This window comes from Panthera leo, chromosome B1, assembly GCF_018350215.1.
Source record: "Panthera leo isolate Ple1 chromosome B1, P.leo_Ple1_pat1.1, whole genome shotgun sequence".
Taxonomy (NCBI): domain Eukaryota; kingdom Metazoa; phylum Chordata; class Mammalia; order Carnivora; family Felidae; genus Panthera; species Panthera leo.
The window spans coordinates 203738778-203753167 of NC_056682.1; the positions used below are offsets into that span (position 1 = coordinate 203738778).

At 56.1% G+C, this 14390-nt stretch overlaps 1 protein-coding gene across 5 annotated transcripts in view; it reads right to left on the bottom strand.

Annotated features, from left to right (window-relative positions):
- The window catches only part of NSD2 (nuclear receptor binding SET domain protein 2), an 89409-nt gene that overhangs the window by 24500 nt on the left and 50519 nt on the right, over nt 1–14390 (bottom strand). For 4 of the 5 annotated variants that reach the window (XM_042937102.1, XM_042937098.1, XM_042937100.1 and 1 more), the window contains exons 6-9: nt 11675–11819; nt 8968–9086; nt 6733–6814; nt 5475–5596 (exon numbers count right to left, since the gene is read on the bottom strand). In XM_042937102.1, coding sequence (XP_042793036.1) covers nt 5475–5596; nt 6733–6814; nt 8968–9086; nt 11675–11819 — 468 coding nt within the window. Of the gene's footprint in view, nt 1–1778; nt 2880–5474; nt 5597–6732; nt 6815–8967; nt 9087–11674; nt 11820–14390 lie in introns of those variants that run through there. The other variant, XM_042937103.1, reaches the window with a different exon arrangement.

Consider the following 14390-nt stretch of genomic DNA (forward strand, 5'->3'; position numbering starts at 1 on the left):
ATTCTCAGCTTGGGGACAGACCCTTGCTGGGTATGCACGTCACCACCCCCGGGCAAACGCTGGCTCTCCTCACACACTTCTGCTCCCAAATCTTAGGCAGGCAGGTCAGGGCCAAAGAGACCACGGGAGTCCCGATCGGGTCGCTAACGGTTCAGGTCTCACACGGTGCGTGTGGCCTGGCCGGTAACACCCCAATTACGAAAAATCCTGTAACGGCCACTCCCCTGTCCCACCCCCCAAACCCTGAACACTTCGTCTCAACCCCTTCTGTGCTTGTGCGTGACCTTCTGGCGAAAAGCTCGGCCTCAGACACACATGAAGGCGGGGGACCCCACAGCGATCACCCACGAAGCAGGCTAACCCTTCCTGGAGGGCGGGACAGACAGGACTCGTCCATGCACCGTGCGGGTTCCGTTCACCACACGGAGCATCCTTGTCATGAGGTCCGGCCTACATTTCCTGTTGGTTTTTAGGAGCTAGCTCCCTCTTGAAAAAAACGGGTTATTTTCAGTTGGGAGACAGAGATGTAACAGACACAATTACAAAGAGGGTGTGGAGATGCACCCAAATCCATCACCATCAGAGGCAGACGTTTAACTCTTGTATTAACTCTGGAGGGAGGCCCACATGGGAGACAGAAGCCCCTAGCAGGTGCATCAACAGAACGGGAACCTGTACTGCCGATAGGTACACGTACTTCACGGGACCTCTATCATCGCGGGAAACTTCCAGTCTCAGAACAGCTACAATCTCAACTTTTACATATTCAGACAGCTTTCACCTCTTCCGAATGCCTTGCGCTCCTTCTCGTAGCTACCGCTGCTGACCAGGCACCAGCGTGGGGTAGGAAGATGGGCTGAAGCAATTAAGTGGGGCCGTTAACAACGGTTCTATGTACAAGAAAAGTCACCTCCACAACAAGCAGCTCAAACGGCAAGACTAGAACGTGTTCGGTGTCGTTCTGATCTCTTTACGAAATGAGGGAATTTATGTTTGGTTAGTAGCATAATGGATGTGTATCGTGGCAGACAACCTTCCTTGCCTCCTAAGCTCTTTTCAGAACAGGAGCCCTGTCCACTCACCTTCAGGAAAAGCCGCGGGTGGGAGCGTTCCCCAGCAAGACCGCTGCTGCCATCTGGAGCGGGACGGCTCTGCCCCACGCGGGACCGTCTGCCTCCTGCAGGAGCTGAACACACCTGCCACTGCCTGGCCGCCCGCCTGGTCACTTCCCGACATCCTCGGGGCGGGGGTGGGGGGCGGTGCCTTCCCCCGTGGAGGAACACCGCGTGACCCCCATCCCTGCCCCACCCCACACCCTCCTGTGTCCTCGGCTGACGCCGCTCAGCGGACGTACGGGCCCGTCACCCCGGCAGGCGCCTCAACGGGGAGGAAAGCCCCTGCTCTCCGGCTGACTTCTGGCGCCCCCGGCGCAGGCTGGGAGCCGGCCGGCCACCTATGCAAAAGTCACCGCGCTACAGTTTCAAACGGGCTCGACCTCGCTTGCGATAGTTTCCTGAACCGGGCCACTCCTACACGACCTTCCTTCGCACCTTCCGATTTCGTAACGAGTTCTCCGCCAGCCCTGCCCACACTCACGTCCGGGCCTCCCGCCGCGTCCGAGCAGAGCCACCCGCCCAGCGCTCAGCCACAGTCTAGCGCCCGGCCGTGCTCCTCAGACCCAGCGTCTGCCACTCGACCCCCACGTGCACGGGGCAGTCAGGAGGAGAGCTCTTCATGCCAGAGCAGAATTTATACTTTGGGATAAAAATGGAATGATGGAGATTTTATTGTTTTTATTGTTATAACCATTATTGTCACAATAGCGAACCACCGAGTCCCTGCAAGGCGTCAGGTACCCCAAGTGTTTTACATGCGTTACAGTACTTAACGGTTAGAACACAAGTATTAGTCAGAAACTTCCATTAAAGGTAGAACGCGTGTGAAGAGTGTGCTGGGAATGACCGAGGGCTCCTAACACGGTAACGTCAACAGCAGTCCTGCCTCCGGGAGCTGAGGGGCAAGGGTGGCCTGTGCCCCTCCATGCAGGCATGCGGACGCCCCGGGGTAGGACGGCGGGCGACACCCAACACTCAGTCATGTAATGTGACAGCTGACGTCCTACAAAAGCAACCGATTAAGCTGTGGTTGTAAATAACCTGATCGAGGTATCCCCAAGATACTGGTCGCTGCATCAAAAGAGTTAAATGGCTCGTATGATACTGAAAATGAGATTCTTCCTACAAATTCAGTGTCTAGTGTCATAGTAAAACTGTGTAGTAAAAAAAGGACAGAACCGAAACCCTTCCTGCCTTCGGTGTTGGAAAGCGGTTTCGTGTCTACAGTGCTGAGTGCATTCCAGCTGGCAACGGGGCAGCTGACGCGGGCTCCTCCTACTGTGTGCGGCTCGCTCTCTCTCCGGCGGTGCGGGCACCGGCAGTGTTCGGGACAAACTCGGTAAGTCATGAGCCAGAGGACGAGGGTGGCCTCTAGCAAGGCCAGCCCCTTCGGCGCGGCGTCCTCGTCGCAGGCCCAGGGCAGCCCCGTGTGGCGGGCGTCCCTTCGGCCTGACATCTACGCGGACCGCTGCGGGAGGAGTGTGCCTCTATCGTGAGATGAGCGGGATCGGGTAAATGGCCTTGCCTGGGCATCTTACCTTGCTCTTAAAATTTGTTATCTGTTCTCTTCATTTGTGTGTGTTATTAATACCAGTAAAAACAGATTGTCACACATCTTCCATAAAATGACTGGGGCACGAGTGTCACTGAGTGCGTGCGTGGACGTGCCACCTGCAGCAGGCGTCTGGAATATTACAGCATTTAAGTGCGGTACGGGGCAGCTGGGTTCACATCCGACTTGGCCGATGTGGGCTCCCGTAAAAGCTGTTACCAGTGAAGGCGAAAGAGGTAAGAATTTGCTCTACTAAGGGAATAAGAAACGAGGTTACAAGACACTGAAATCACGTTAACTCCCTCACAGGCCTTTGTCACGCAAGTGTGCGATCTCCGTCTATTCTCTTCATCGTCTCACCATCAGGGCGACGAAGCACTTGGTAGCAGTCATTCCGATATAAGTTTTATTTCCCACGTTTACCTTTTTTGAGAAGAGTTTAAACCACGAGTGACCTAAGAGATCTTGAAACACCAGCTCTGTGACCAGCCCTTATTCCAATCAAGGGTGACAAAAGTAGGAAGGAGAAGCAGCAACGGGTGCGTGGCCCGAGGGAGGGCCGCTCAGCGCAGACCGCAGCCCCGCGGGGCCTGACTCCCTGCGCCCCGGACCAGGTCTGCACGGTGCTTCTGTAACGCGCCCTGCGCCTCCTGCTCCCGAAGGCGGCCAGCACAAGTACGCCGTGAACGCGTGCTGTGGCTCTGGAGCGTCAACACATAACAGACAAGGCTTTTCGTTCACCCGAAGTGGTTTTAATGAACAACGTAATCCTGTGCAAATGAGCTCTAATGGCAAGCCACGCAGAAGTGGCCTGACATCAAAGGCCTGGTGGTTTAAACGTTGTTGGATAAGGAGCTGAACGCATGTGATGGGAACTATGTATCGCCTTCAAAATGCAGGAAGGTATAGGATTATAATGTAGTTAATATAGAATATAAACATAATTAATAAACTAACCACTTCTAAAGTCCCAAAGAATTAAGAATCAGTTAAGTCTACTGATTATAAAATGCTTCCTCTAAGTTTCCCCGAGTTCAGAACAAATGTCTAAACCGGGAAGACCACACTCACCCTGGTTACAATGAGAGTCAGGCTGCCCGACCCTAACCACCCCCCGCTCCCCACCCCCACCCCCCACCCCCCGCACCTCCCTGCCCTGGGCCAGGGGGCCCCTGAGCCCAGGCCTCTGACTTGTACAGCTTCTGACCAGGAATGACAGAGAAGATTTCAGCAGCCTCAGCGCCTTGCCTTTGATTGGATCTGACGATGGTCTAAGTAAAAACTCAACTGAATGGTGGATCAGAATGCGATGACAGAAAAAAAAAAAAACCCATTAAAAATCTTTTTACATATAAAAGCCGACTTTAAGCAAAAGGGATCTACGGACCTGAAACTTTTTATTTTTAGTATTCTTTTTCTTTGGGATGGGAATCCTCATTTTTAAAAATTCTTTACGACACTAATCATAATTCCGACAAGAAAAAAGGAAAAAGGAAAAAAAATCTGTATAGAATTGGTCTCTTCCACGTTTCAATCGGCCCCCTGGAAGGTTAGTGAGTGCCTACTGCATTTTCGTGAATGTGCCCGAACAGAAGAGAGGTCTAGTCCCCTGCGCACATCAGATGGCAAGGAAGTTCCAGTCCCGCGCACGTGAGCAGCCCCCACCGCTACTGGTGCTGAGTCCCCAGAGAAGACCCCTCTCCGGGTGGCTCTCTGCACCCGCACCCCATCAGACTGCCCGCTGCCTGGGCCCCCGAGGACACCTCACAGGGGAGGGGCCCCCCCGTCTAAAGGGAGGAAGCAGCCGAGGCTGAGAGACAGTGACCGTGGCAGGGGCCGGGTCACAAGGGCCACCTTGTCACCCAACAGGGTGAGGGGCTACTACCTTGTTCGAAAAAGCCCAAAGTTAGCAAGTCCTCATAAATGTTCTAAAAACAGGCCTCCTGTCTACAGTGAGGACGAGAGGCCCCCAGGAAACAAAACAACAAGGAATTAAAACTGGAATAGAAGCTCCTCGGGTAGTCACTAGAATCGGGAATCCAGAGCCCCCTCTGGACAAAAAGTGCTACGCTTGCATTCTGAGGCTGTTTTTTTGTTTTGGTTTTAGAGTGGCAAAGACTTTAGATTTGATGACGAAGTCCAGATGTCATGATACAAGGGTGGGAACAGCCTCAGAGAGCTGTCACTCTGCTTCTGTGTGTTCTGCAAATCCAGAAAATAGAGGAGTCGTATTACCATGGTAGCTGTGACTCACCTCAACACTCAAGTACCTAAGAATATGCCAGAATTTAAAGGACCAAAACCAGGGAACGCGGGAGGACATTCCTCCGGGAGCCCAGGTCCAAAAGCCGCTGAGAGGCGCCACGGCAGGTAAGCCGCCCTTCTTCCCGCCCGAGGTGGGTGAGTGCACGACGGCCAGGGTCAGCTCGAGTGACACAGCGCGTCGTGCCAGGGCCAGAGCGGGCTTGCGGTGACGTGGGCCAGGTTACAACGTGAGGGCTACACGGAGCACAACGTTCCAGAGACAGACTGCGAGAACAACTGCACTACGTCCAGACCGGAGCACATGCACGCCCGCCTGTGCATACTCTGCGTGCATGCGTGTCTGTGGCGCTCACGGAGGCTGAAGTCGTCGCTTCTTCCGCCTCCGACTCGCCCAGAGTTTGAATGACCTGAGACTCACCTACGTTCGCCTGTGGCCAACACCAGTGTCACGCGTGTCAAGTCTGACTCACTGGTGCTTCCACCTGGGCAACTAAATGGCCTTCACGTGAACGCCACAGTTAACGCTAGGATTATGATTTTACCTCATTCTCAGTTAGGGACGCAGAAGGAGATGAACTTTTGCTAAAAGGAGCGCACGACGCTGCTGCAGACGCCCGATTTCGCTTCTTCAGTGGTTTGCATGCGTCAGACAGGTGTTTCGTTGCTGTAAGACAATTTTGGTTTATAGAGTAAAACTTGAAGTCTTCCGCCCTCCATCTCCTTCTCTCCTGCTTTAAAATCACCCCCCCAGTAAGTGAGGTTCTAGAGATAAATTTCCCAGGCCGCTTTGTGACACTAAAGGCTTAACTTTTTACCGCGAGAAAACCTCACTCTAAACAAGGGCGGACTGTGCAGTGAGCCCCACTGTCCCCCTGCCTGGCCCCCGAATCCATCAACCTGGGGCCCAGAAGGCTCCATCCACGCCTAGTTTCACGTCCCCCCTGGCCACGTTCTTCTGGCGTACATTCCACACCCCGTTTCACCTGTAAAAAGCTCAGTACGTGTCTCTGAGACAAAGTCTTCAATACAAGCACCACACCGCGACACCTTTCTTACAAGTAACACTCGATCCCTTCGTATCATCAAACAGCCACTCAGTGTTCAAACCGCTCGTAAACGTCTTCCCTCCGACAGTCTATTTAACCGAGTTTTAAAAACCAGCACAGCACTTGCTGCGAAATAAGGGAAATGAATCCATTTCCAACCCCCACTCCTCCCGTGAATGTTTCCTTTCCTAGGTACGAGCTGGGAGATGGTAAACCCCCTGTGATAAACTATCAGATACGATAAAACGATAGTGAGAAGGCAAGGCGGCCCGACTCCCCCTTCGTTGTTTTGACGGTTACTTTTCACAAACATGCAAAGCCAGTTTTCAACGCGTGAAAGGGAAACAACCAGTCACGACTTTTACTTCCGCTAATGCAGTAAGTGAAGGACCGGCTCCTAAGAAGGGGTGGAATCTACAGCAACAGCTGGCACCAGCAAGTTAGAAACGTGGATGTTCCTGGTTTAAGGAACTTTTCTAGCAGCATTTTAAACTGAAAATAAAGCCCAACGGAAATCAGTAGAAAAATAACTTCAATAAAACGCAGCTGGATCATTCGAACAACTTACACATTCGAGCAGTTGATCTTTCAGCTGCGCGAGAACGTCCCTCCACCTTATCCTTGGACCCTGGGCCGTCAGAGCCCCGGGCTCCCCGGACCCTGGCCCAGCCCAGCTCCCCGTCCGTCCACCTGCAGCCCACCAGGCGCCTGGAAGGGCCTGCCAACAAGGAAGAAGCGCTAATGCCCACATTACCTGCCTGGCTCTTCAGCGAGGTGGCGGCCTCCATGGCCTTGCAAGAACCTGTTCGGGCCGTCTTGTCACTCGCCGTCTCTCTCTGTTGTTAAACACGAGAAACAGGAGAACAAGAGGAAGGGAAGAAACGTGACGTGAACCGACATGGGTGGCTGAAACGTGCGACAGAAAGGTCTTCCTCTGGAGATGGGCTCCACGCGCGCCAGGAGGGGGACCCCGCCTCACCCCTCTCCACTCTGCCATCTGCTGGGACAAGGGGGCCAGCGGGGCCGCGCCTCACGACCTAACGGTCATGCTGCCGAGACTCTTCACGTGAGCGGCATTCGCTGTGCTACTCAAATCTGCCTCTGAATTCAAAGTGGAGTCGGGGGTCCGCCCCCCAGGCTGTCCCGTGAACCTGAAGGGGCCCCGGGTCAGTGCCGATGTCACCGTGCTGACCCCCCACTCGGAGGGGCCCCGACTCGGAGACCAGCTCCAGGCGAACTTGACAAAGGTCATCCGCAAAGCACGTTTCACCACTGAGAGACTCCACCCAAAAACACGGTACCGGGACCGTTTTTGCCTAGCACTCGGAACCAGAAGCAGGGGTAGACAACCTCTCCCAACAGCCCCAGGGGCCAGGGGACCGGGTCACAGGACTGTGCAAAAGGGAACAGGCGCACGGGGCGGCACCTGGCGCATCCAGGGCTCCGCGTGTTGGGAATTCTGTAGGACGCGCTTACTCAGATTGATAACTAAACCCGGGGAGACACCACTACTCTCTGTTTGCTATTTCCTGAGCTATCAGCTAATCAAACATTTCTACCTATTTAATGCGAGTTTTGATATTTCAAATGTCCAGGGCCACACATTTTTTTAAGGTAAATATGAAATGCAAATATTTCAAAGCAACCGAGGTCACTACGATTGCCAGCAAAGGGCTGCTCTAACACCAGGTGGCCAGAGGGCACAGTCACCACACGCAGTGCAGCAACTCAAGGTGAACGTTACCTATCTCAGCACTGGACACTTGACAGGTGCCCCAGAAGAGGCCCTGGTGGCCAGAAACACTGGGCAGGGCCCGTGTGCCCCCTGAACTGCAAAAGCAGCTTTGAAGTAACGGGGGCGCCCACGTGGCTCAGTCGGTTGAGTGTCCGACTCTTGGTTTCAGCTCAGGTCGTAACCTTGCGGTTTGTGGGATCCGGTCCCGTGCTGGGCTCTACGCTGATGGCTGGAGCCTGCTTGGGGCTCTCTCCCTCTCTCTCAAAATAAATACATAAACAATTTTTTTTTAACGTTCAAAAAAGAGAAAGAAGACAGAAGATGTGGTGGCCGCATATTTACGCTTCAACGATACGCGGAATTCACTTTCCATTCCAAAAATACAGCAAAACAATAAAGGAGCCTCTTAGGTTAGAAGATGGTATGAGCCTTTACTCAAAACCGTAAGTGCACAACTGCTCTGTCAGAACTATTGCTAAACAGCTTTACGCTAAGACATAAGATGCAAAGCCTGCTGGGGCACCTGGGTGGCTCAGTCGGTTGGGCGTCCGACTTCGGCTCAGGTCATGATCTCGCGGTCCGTGAGTTCGAGCCCCGCGTCGGGCTCTGTGCTGACAACTCAGAGCCTGGAGCCTGTTTCACATTCTGTGTCTCCCTCTCTGCCCCTCCCCCGCTTCCACTCTGTCTCTCTCTCAAAAATAAATAAACTTAAAAAAATAATTAGGGGCGCCTCGGTGGCTCGGTCGGTTAAGCGTCCGACTTCGGCTCAGGTCACGATCTCGCGGTCCGTGAGTTCGAGCCCCGCGTCGGGCTCAGAGCCTGGAGCCTGTTTCAGATTCTGTGTCTCCCTCTCTCTGACCTTCCCCCATTCGTGCTCTGTCTCTCTCTGTCTCAAAAATGAATAAACGTTAAAAAAAAAAAAAAATTTAAAGATGCAAAGCCTGTTTACGCTCCTGGTTCGTGGAGAAGCTCACTGGACGTGTGAGCCAGTTTCCATAAATGACACTGAGTCATAAAGCACATTGGAAAAGGCTCACGCTCCCTGCAAGCATGAGCACCGTACGCCAGGTGGGAGAATGCACCGTCTCTCTGGCTACGTGGACCCTGGCCAGGCAGACTCGGCCCCCTGATGCACGTTCGACACCCACTGACACCACCCCAGAGGAAGGCCTCCTGCCTCCCACAGGCATCCACCGAAGAGTCACACGGGAGGGCCACAGTCCTCCAGCCTGGACAAACCCGGGGTGCAGTTACCTTCCGGAGACCGTGCTTGTCGGTCCTGAGTCTTTTCCTGGGTGCGTCTTCAATTTCAACGTCTTCAGGAGGGTCCTGGGTCCTCTTGGTATGGTTTCTTTTTTTCCCATTTACGTTACCTTGGAACAGAGAATGGGCGAAACTGACACGAAAAGCACTCCACGAGCCACCCTCCAAAGCACTGCTCCCCCAGCCGGGGCACTCTGCACCAACCCAGCCCAGGAGGGTCTCCTGCAGGGCCGTCGGTTCCCAGGGCCCAAGAATTGAGGACCAAACCTCTCTGCATTCTGCACACGCAACATCGAATACTGGAGAACGCTTACCTAATCTACAGGTTATTACATTGGTATTTCTCATGATAACATTTTAATGTACTAGAGCATTAAATGTAAACATAACCCAGGAGTTTACTAACACTCAAAGATGGAGGAATTTAAGTGGAACTTTAGAAAGGACACAACTTGCTACTTTTTATACATTTCCTTAAAGAAGCATGTTGGGTAGCAGCAACACTGCTGCCCTGTCTGCAAACCAAGGGTTTTCTACCAGCAGTTTGTGCCAATTACGTGTTTCCACGAATATCAACTAATCCAAGTCTTAACGTGTTCAAACAGTACTGACCTAGAAGAGGGAGACATAAGGTAATCTTACGGTGCAGTAAGAATTCGCAGTGCAAATTCTAGAGAGGTGATTAATTTGAACAGGCCGATGTTGATTTCAAACGCAAACCCAGCATTTCCGTTTGCATGACTCTCTTACAGAGGTGCAGGGCTTACCCCTGGACCGTCCGGGAAAAACATCCTGTGGGAGGGCAGCGCTATCCTCAAACCTTCCTACCAGGCGGGACAGAGCCCTCGGGCCAGGAGTGTGGCGCCCAGCAGGAGGTCACCCCGGGCCGGGGCAGACCCGAGCACAGAGCTGAGCGGCCGGGCAGTCCCGGGACGGCGTCGGCCGGCCCCCTCCCGGCCACGGCACCGTGGGCTGCCGTGGCGGCACAGGAGAGGTGTGCCCGTGGAGCTGTGGGGGCGGTGGCGGCTGCTAGGAGGCCGTCCCCACGCCACCGGCACAGGGCACCGCCAGCCCGGCCTGCCGCAGCCTCCACCGCCCGGCGTGCCCAGCCTCCTCGCACGTGCCCACTGAGCCACAGACACCCGCTAGCAGCAGCCGCCATCCGGCGGCTCACCTTCACACAGGTGAGGTGGGGCCGCAGTCCTCGCGGAAGACGTCCCCTGGGCCCGAAATGACACAGCAGGGGCTTCGTACGCAGGTAAGCAACGTGGGCATCCGCCTGACTTCCTCACACTGAGGCCGTGGCACAGCCTGTCCCACAAACACAGTCCGCCTGCCATCTTGGTTACCGGCACGGGGGCCCCGATGGGGAGGCCGGAGGGCCCCCAGGACAAGCACACGCTGGACACACACACGGAGGAGACCAGCCCTGCCCCCCTGTCTAAACACTCGGTAGCCGTCCCAAGTGACCACACGTGACCCACAACCACCTGCACACTTACTCCAAGGATAGTTAAATCTGGCTTCAGGAAAACCCGACTCCTTCTTAAGTAAGCCAGTCATTGAAAAGGGACACTCCTCTAGATGTAGGGTCGTGACAGAGTCAGGTGATCTTTTGCCTTTTAAAGAAAGTGCACGAATCCAAAATATGCTTACTAGTCTACCTGACAGCATTTGCAACAAATCCTGAACTGGACAAAGTCAGTATTAACACATGAGAGAGTCGATGTGGAGACCCAGAGGCCCTAGAATCAAGATCCTCCGTGAACGAAACAGAAAGGTCTCTAGTGCGTGTGCAATTGGTCAGATGCACCAGTGCTGGTCCAGAAGCACGAGCAGGTGCCCACGAGGAAAGTGCGACTCCTTCTGGCTCTCGCCCCCCTCTAGGGGGTCTTCGAACACTTTACATCTGGCCCCTCCAAAGCTCTTCAGGGCTGAACCTTGAGGTACAGAAACTGTTCTGTATGTAAACTGATAACCAACCCATCACACTTATTTTTTACGTTAGAAACGTCGGTTTTCCACAACACGTGTCCAAGCACGCACAGATGACAAATCTGACCGTCGTCACGGTTCCTCCAAAAGCTCACAGTGTTAAGTCTCCCTTCTCTTTCCGTTCACCAATGCAAAGTAGCACTTTTTTGATATTTAAACTGAAGGCCTGTGAAAAACCAGAGGTCACCCACATTTAAGGTCAGTCCACAGTCACCTTCCTCACCCTGCGAGCTCTCCAGCAAAGAGGCCAGGAAGGCCCCCCTGCCTGTAGGGGCAAAGCCCCTTGCGAGGGGCAGGCACAGCCCCTGCTGGGAGGGCAGCCTCGCCAGGGGGGCCACAGGCCGCGGTCGGACTCTACCGTGCTACGTAAGCCCGGGCCCCCTTCCTTTGGGCGTCCTCCCCTACACCGCCCCGCCGGCTGCAGGGGTTAGAGCTCCCGCTGCGCTCGGGCACAAGAGCGAGGGGCCCGAGGCCAGACGGAGGGTGACACCGAACGGCTCTCGTGCGATGATGAGGGAGGAGCCCCAGACAGCGGAGGTGGCTTGATCGCGCCCACACACACCCTGGCTGCCGGCACGGGCAGCAGGGGCAGGGCTGGGGAGGGCGGCCCCGCCGCCCCCGGGCTCCCAGACCGGGGCTCGGCCGGCCCCACTACGCACACCGCACACCTCAGCAGAGCGCACTCGCTCGGCTCTAGGTTTACCGGAGTCTTCTTCAGACTGGGGAGAGGCCACGAGGGCAAACTTGGTGTTATAGCGCGCCTTCTGCTTCTCGTTGAGCATGTCCCACTGGGAGCCGAGCAGCTCTTTGACCTCCTCGGCCGAGGCGTCCGGGTGCTCTGCGACCACCTGCGGGCACAGCAAGGGCGGGGTGAGAAAACCACACACTGCAGCCCACTGCGGGTCCGTCCGCACCAAGTCCAGGCACGGCCCCCGAGAACCCAGCACGTGGCACACTTACCCCCGCGTCACGGAGCTGTACCCCACAAAAGCTTCAAAGAGAATTAGTGAGGATCTGCTGCTATAACTCGTCAGAAGTTTATAAATGAAAGCAGCGTGGTGAAAACAAGTCAATGGAACTTATGACAACTCAGGAAATGATAAATGGCAAGAGGAAAATACATACTTTCCCCAAATCACTAAAGTATTAGTAAGTTACAATTTTCTAGGCATCCTTGACAAGTCAGCAGTGGGAAAAGTGCCCCGCGAGCGCTACCTGTCAACACGGGGGGGCGGAGGCTTGGCTTGGCTTTCCATGACCCATGACTCGGGCGCGTGGCCTGGATGGATGACACAGGGGACGAGGCAGGAGCACCAGGCCCCATCACCGCCCGGGTCGGCACACAGACACAGCCCTCCAGCCGCGCAGGGGCTGCCTGCGCCAGCACCCCAGAAGCAGGCCAGAAATGTGGACCTCGGGCCCCACCCCGGTCTTCCCCAAGGTCTCCGGGGGACCCAGAGTACCCTGATCGGGTACCCTGAAGCCTGATTCCTGGGCCCGCGGCCTTGGCTGCACGCTAACAACCCGGGGAGTTGGAAAACCTCTGGTGCTCAGGCCACACCGAGGCCGGGTCACGCTCTGGGCCTGACGTGGCTGCTGTGAGGGCTCCCGGGGGCCCCGCTGCGCTCCCAAGCTGGAGAGCCACCAGCAGCAGAGGTGCAGAGGCGCAGAGGCTGACAGATCGCGGCCTGCAGGCCAAGCGAGCCCCACCTGCTGTCCTCTGTGTGGTCTATGAACCAGGAATTGATTTTACACCTCTAAATGGTGGGCAAGAAGAACACTTCGTAGCTCGTGACAATTACAGGAAGCGCGGGTATCCGTGCTCCTATCTAGTCTTACCGGAATTCGGCCCCAGGCACCGCCGGAGGCCGCCTTCCGGCCCCGGCAGAGCCCCTTCGAAGGCCTGCTGCCTGATTCTGAGCACTGGCCAGAACGCTCTGGAGCCAGACCCCAGTCGGCACGCGGCGCCTGCACTCGCAGCGACGCGAACTCGGGTGAGCAGAGGTGCGGTGTCGTCCTCTGCGATGCGGCCACCCCGATCTCCCACCTGTCCGGCCACCACGGGCCACGTCTGCCCCAAAACGCTAGCCCCCACTCACACCACGGTCACCACAGTCGGCTTCCTACAGCCTCCCGTGTCCCCCACTCGTCCCCACGTCCCGGCACGCCTCCGGCTCCCCCAGCCTTGGGCCTCGGAGCACGCGCACCTCCACGTGTGGGTGCACAGCCACCCAGCCCTCTGCGCCCTCCCATCGCAGGGCGCCTCTGGCAACCACAAGTCCAGCCCCGGTGCCCAGTGGGAACTGTCCCCATCCCCACCCTGCCCCTGCCGCGGCCCCACACACACCTGCCCTCCCCTCTCACCTTGGGGGCTCCCCCGGCCTAGGGGCCGGCAGGGTTCTGTCCCGCCCGCCCAGCCTGAGGGATGAGCTCACCAACCCCCACGCTTCAAGCACCGAAGGCCTCAGACCTTCAAGCAGCAGAGCCTTCTGTGCACGGCTCGGACTCACAGGACGCTTGCCTTCTAGAACTCTCCTCTTGAAGATTCCTCAAGATCAGCACATGCATTTGTGGACCCCCCCACCCTATCACCCGCCCCTGAGTACAATGTCCTCAATCAGAATTAATCCTAACAGTGTTCACAGCCACCCCCCCCGCCCCCCGTCAAACAAGATTCCCCACTCCTCCTTGAGGCCCCCTTCCCCCCTGCACCCACATCCCTGCCAGGCCGGCCAGCCCCTCTCCCAGATGCCTCTGCACCCACCCCACCTGGATGGCTATGGTTTCAGCAACCGGTTTTCTGGCTCTTGGTCCTATCCATCGACCTGCTGACATTCCCACCCTAAGAGGTCTCCCTCTTGCACCGAGAGGGACCATGGCCTGGCCCACACGTAGGGTAGAGTCCCTGCCAACGGACAATGTCTTTCATGGCCCCTCAGAACCCGGAGCCCATCCTCACCCCCCTCTCATCCCTCCCCGGACAACTCTGCACTCGGGGACATGATGGCTCTGTCTCTCCACAGGCCCTTCCCTCCCAGAAACATTATCTTCCATCAGGCTGACTTTGGGGCGTCCTTCAGCTACAACGCTGCCTGCCTGCCTGCCTTCTGGCAGCATCCGGAGCTAGGGGACAGGAAATAGTGTCGTGGCAGCCACCACCCCACCTACAGCACTCACCTCACTTTTTCACCCTAGTCGCCCACCCAGACTCTGGCCGGGGCCTCAGGGTCTCCCTCCCGCATCTCAGGTTCAGGAAGCAGCGGCTGCCCAGGAAGGTCTGAGGGGTCTCATCAACGCAGTTGTGCGGCACAACGGCTGCACGTTCAGCGTGCACACACGTTCGTGTGCACAGGCAGGCACACACGCACACGCTTAGGGCCAAGTCCCACTCCTCCTTCCTGCCTGCGTCCCCCCACTGG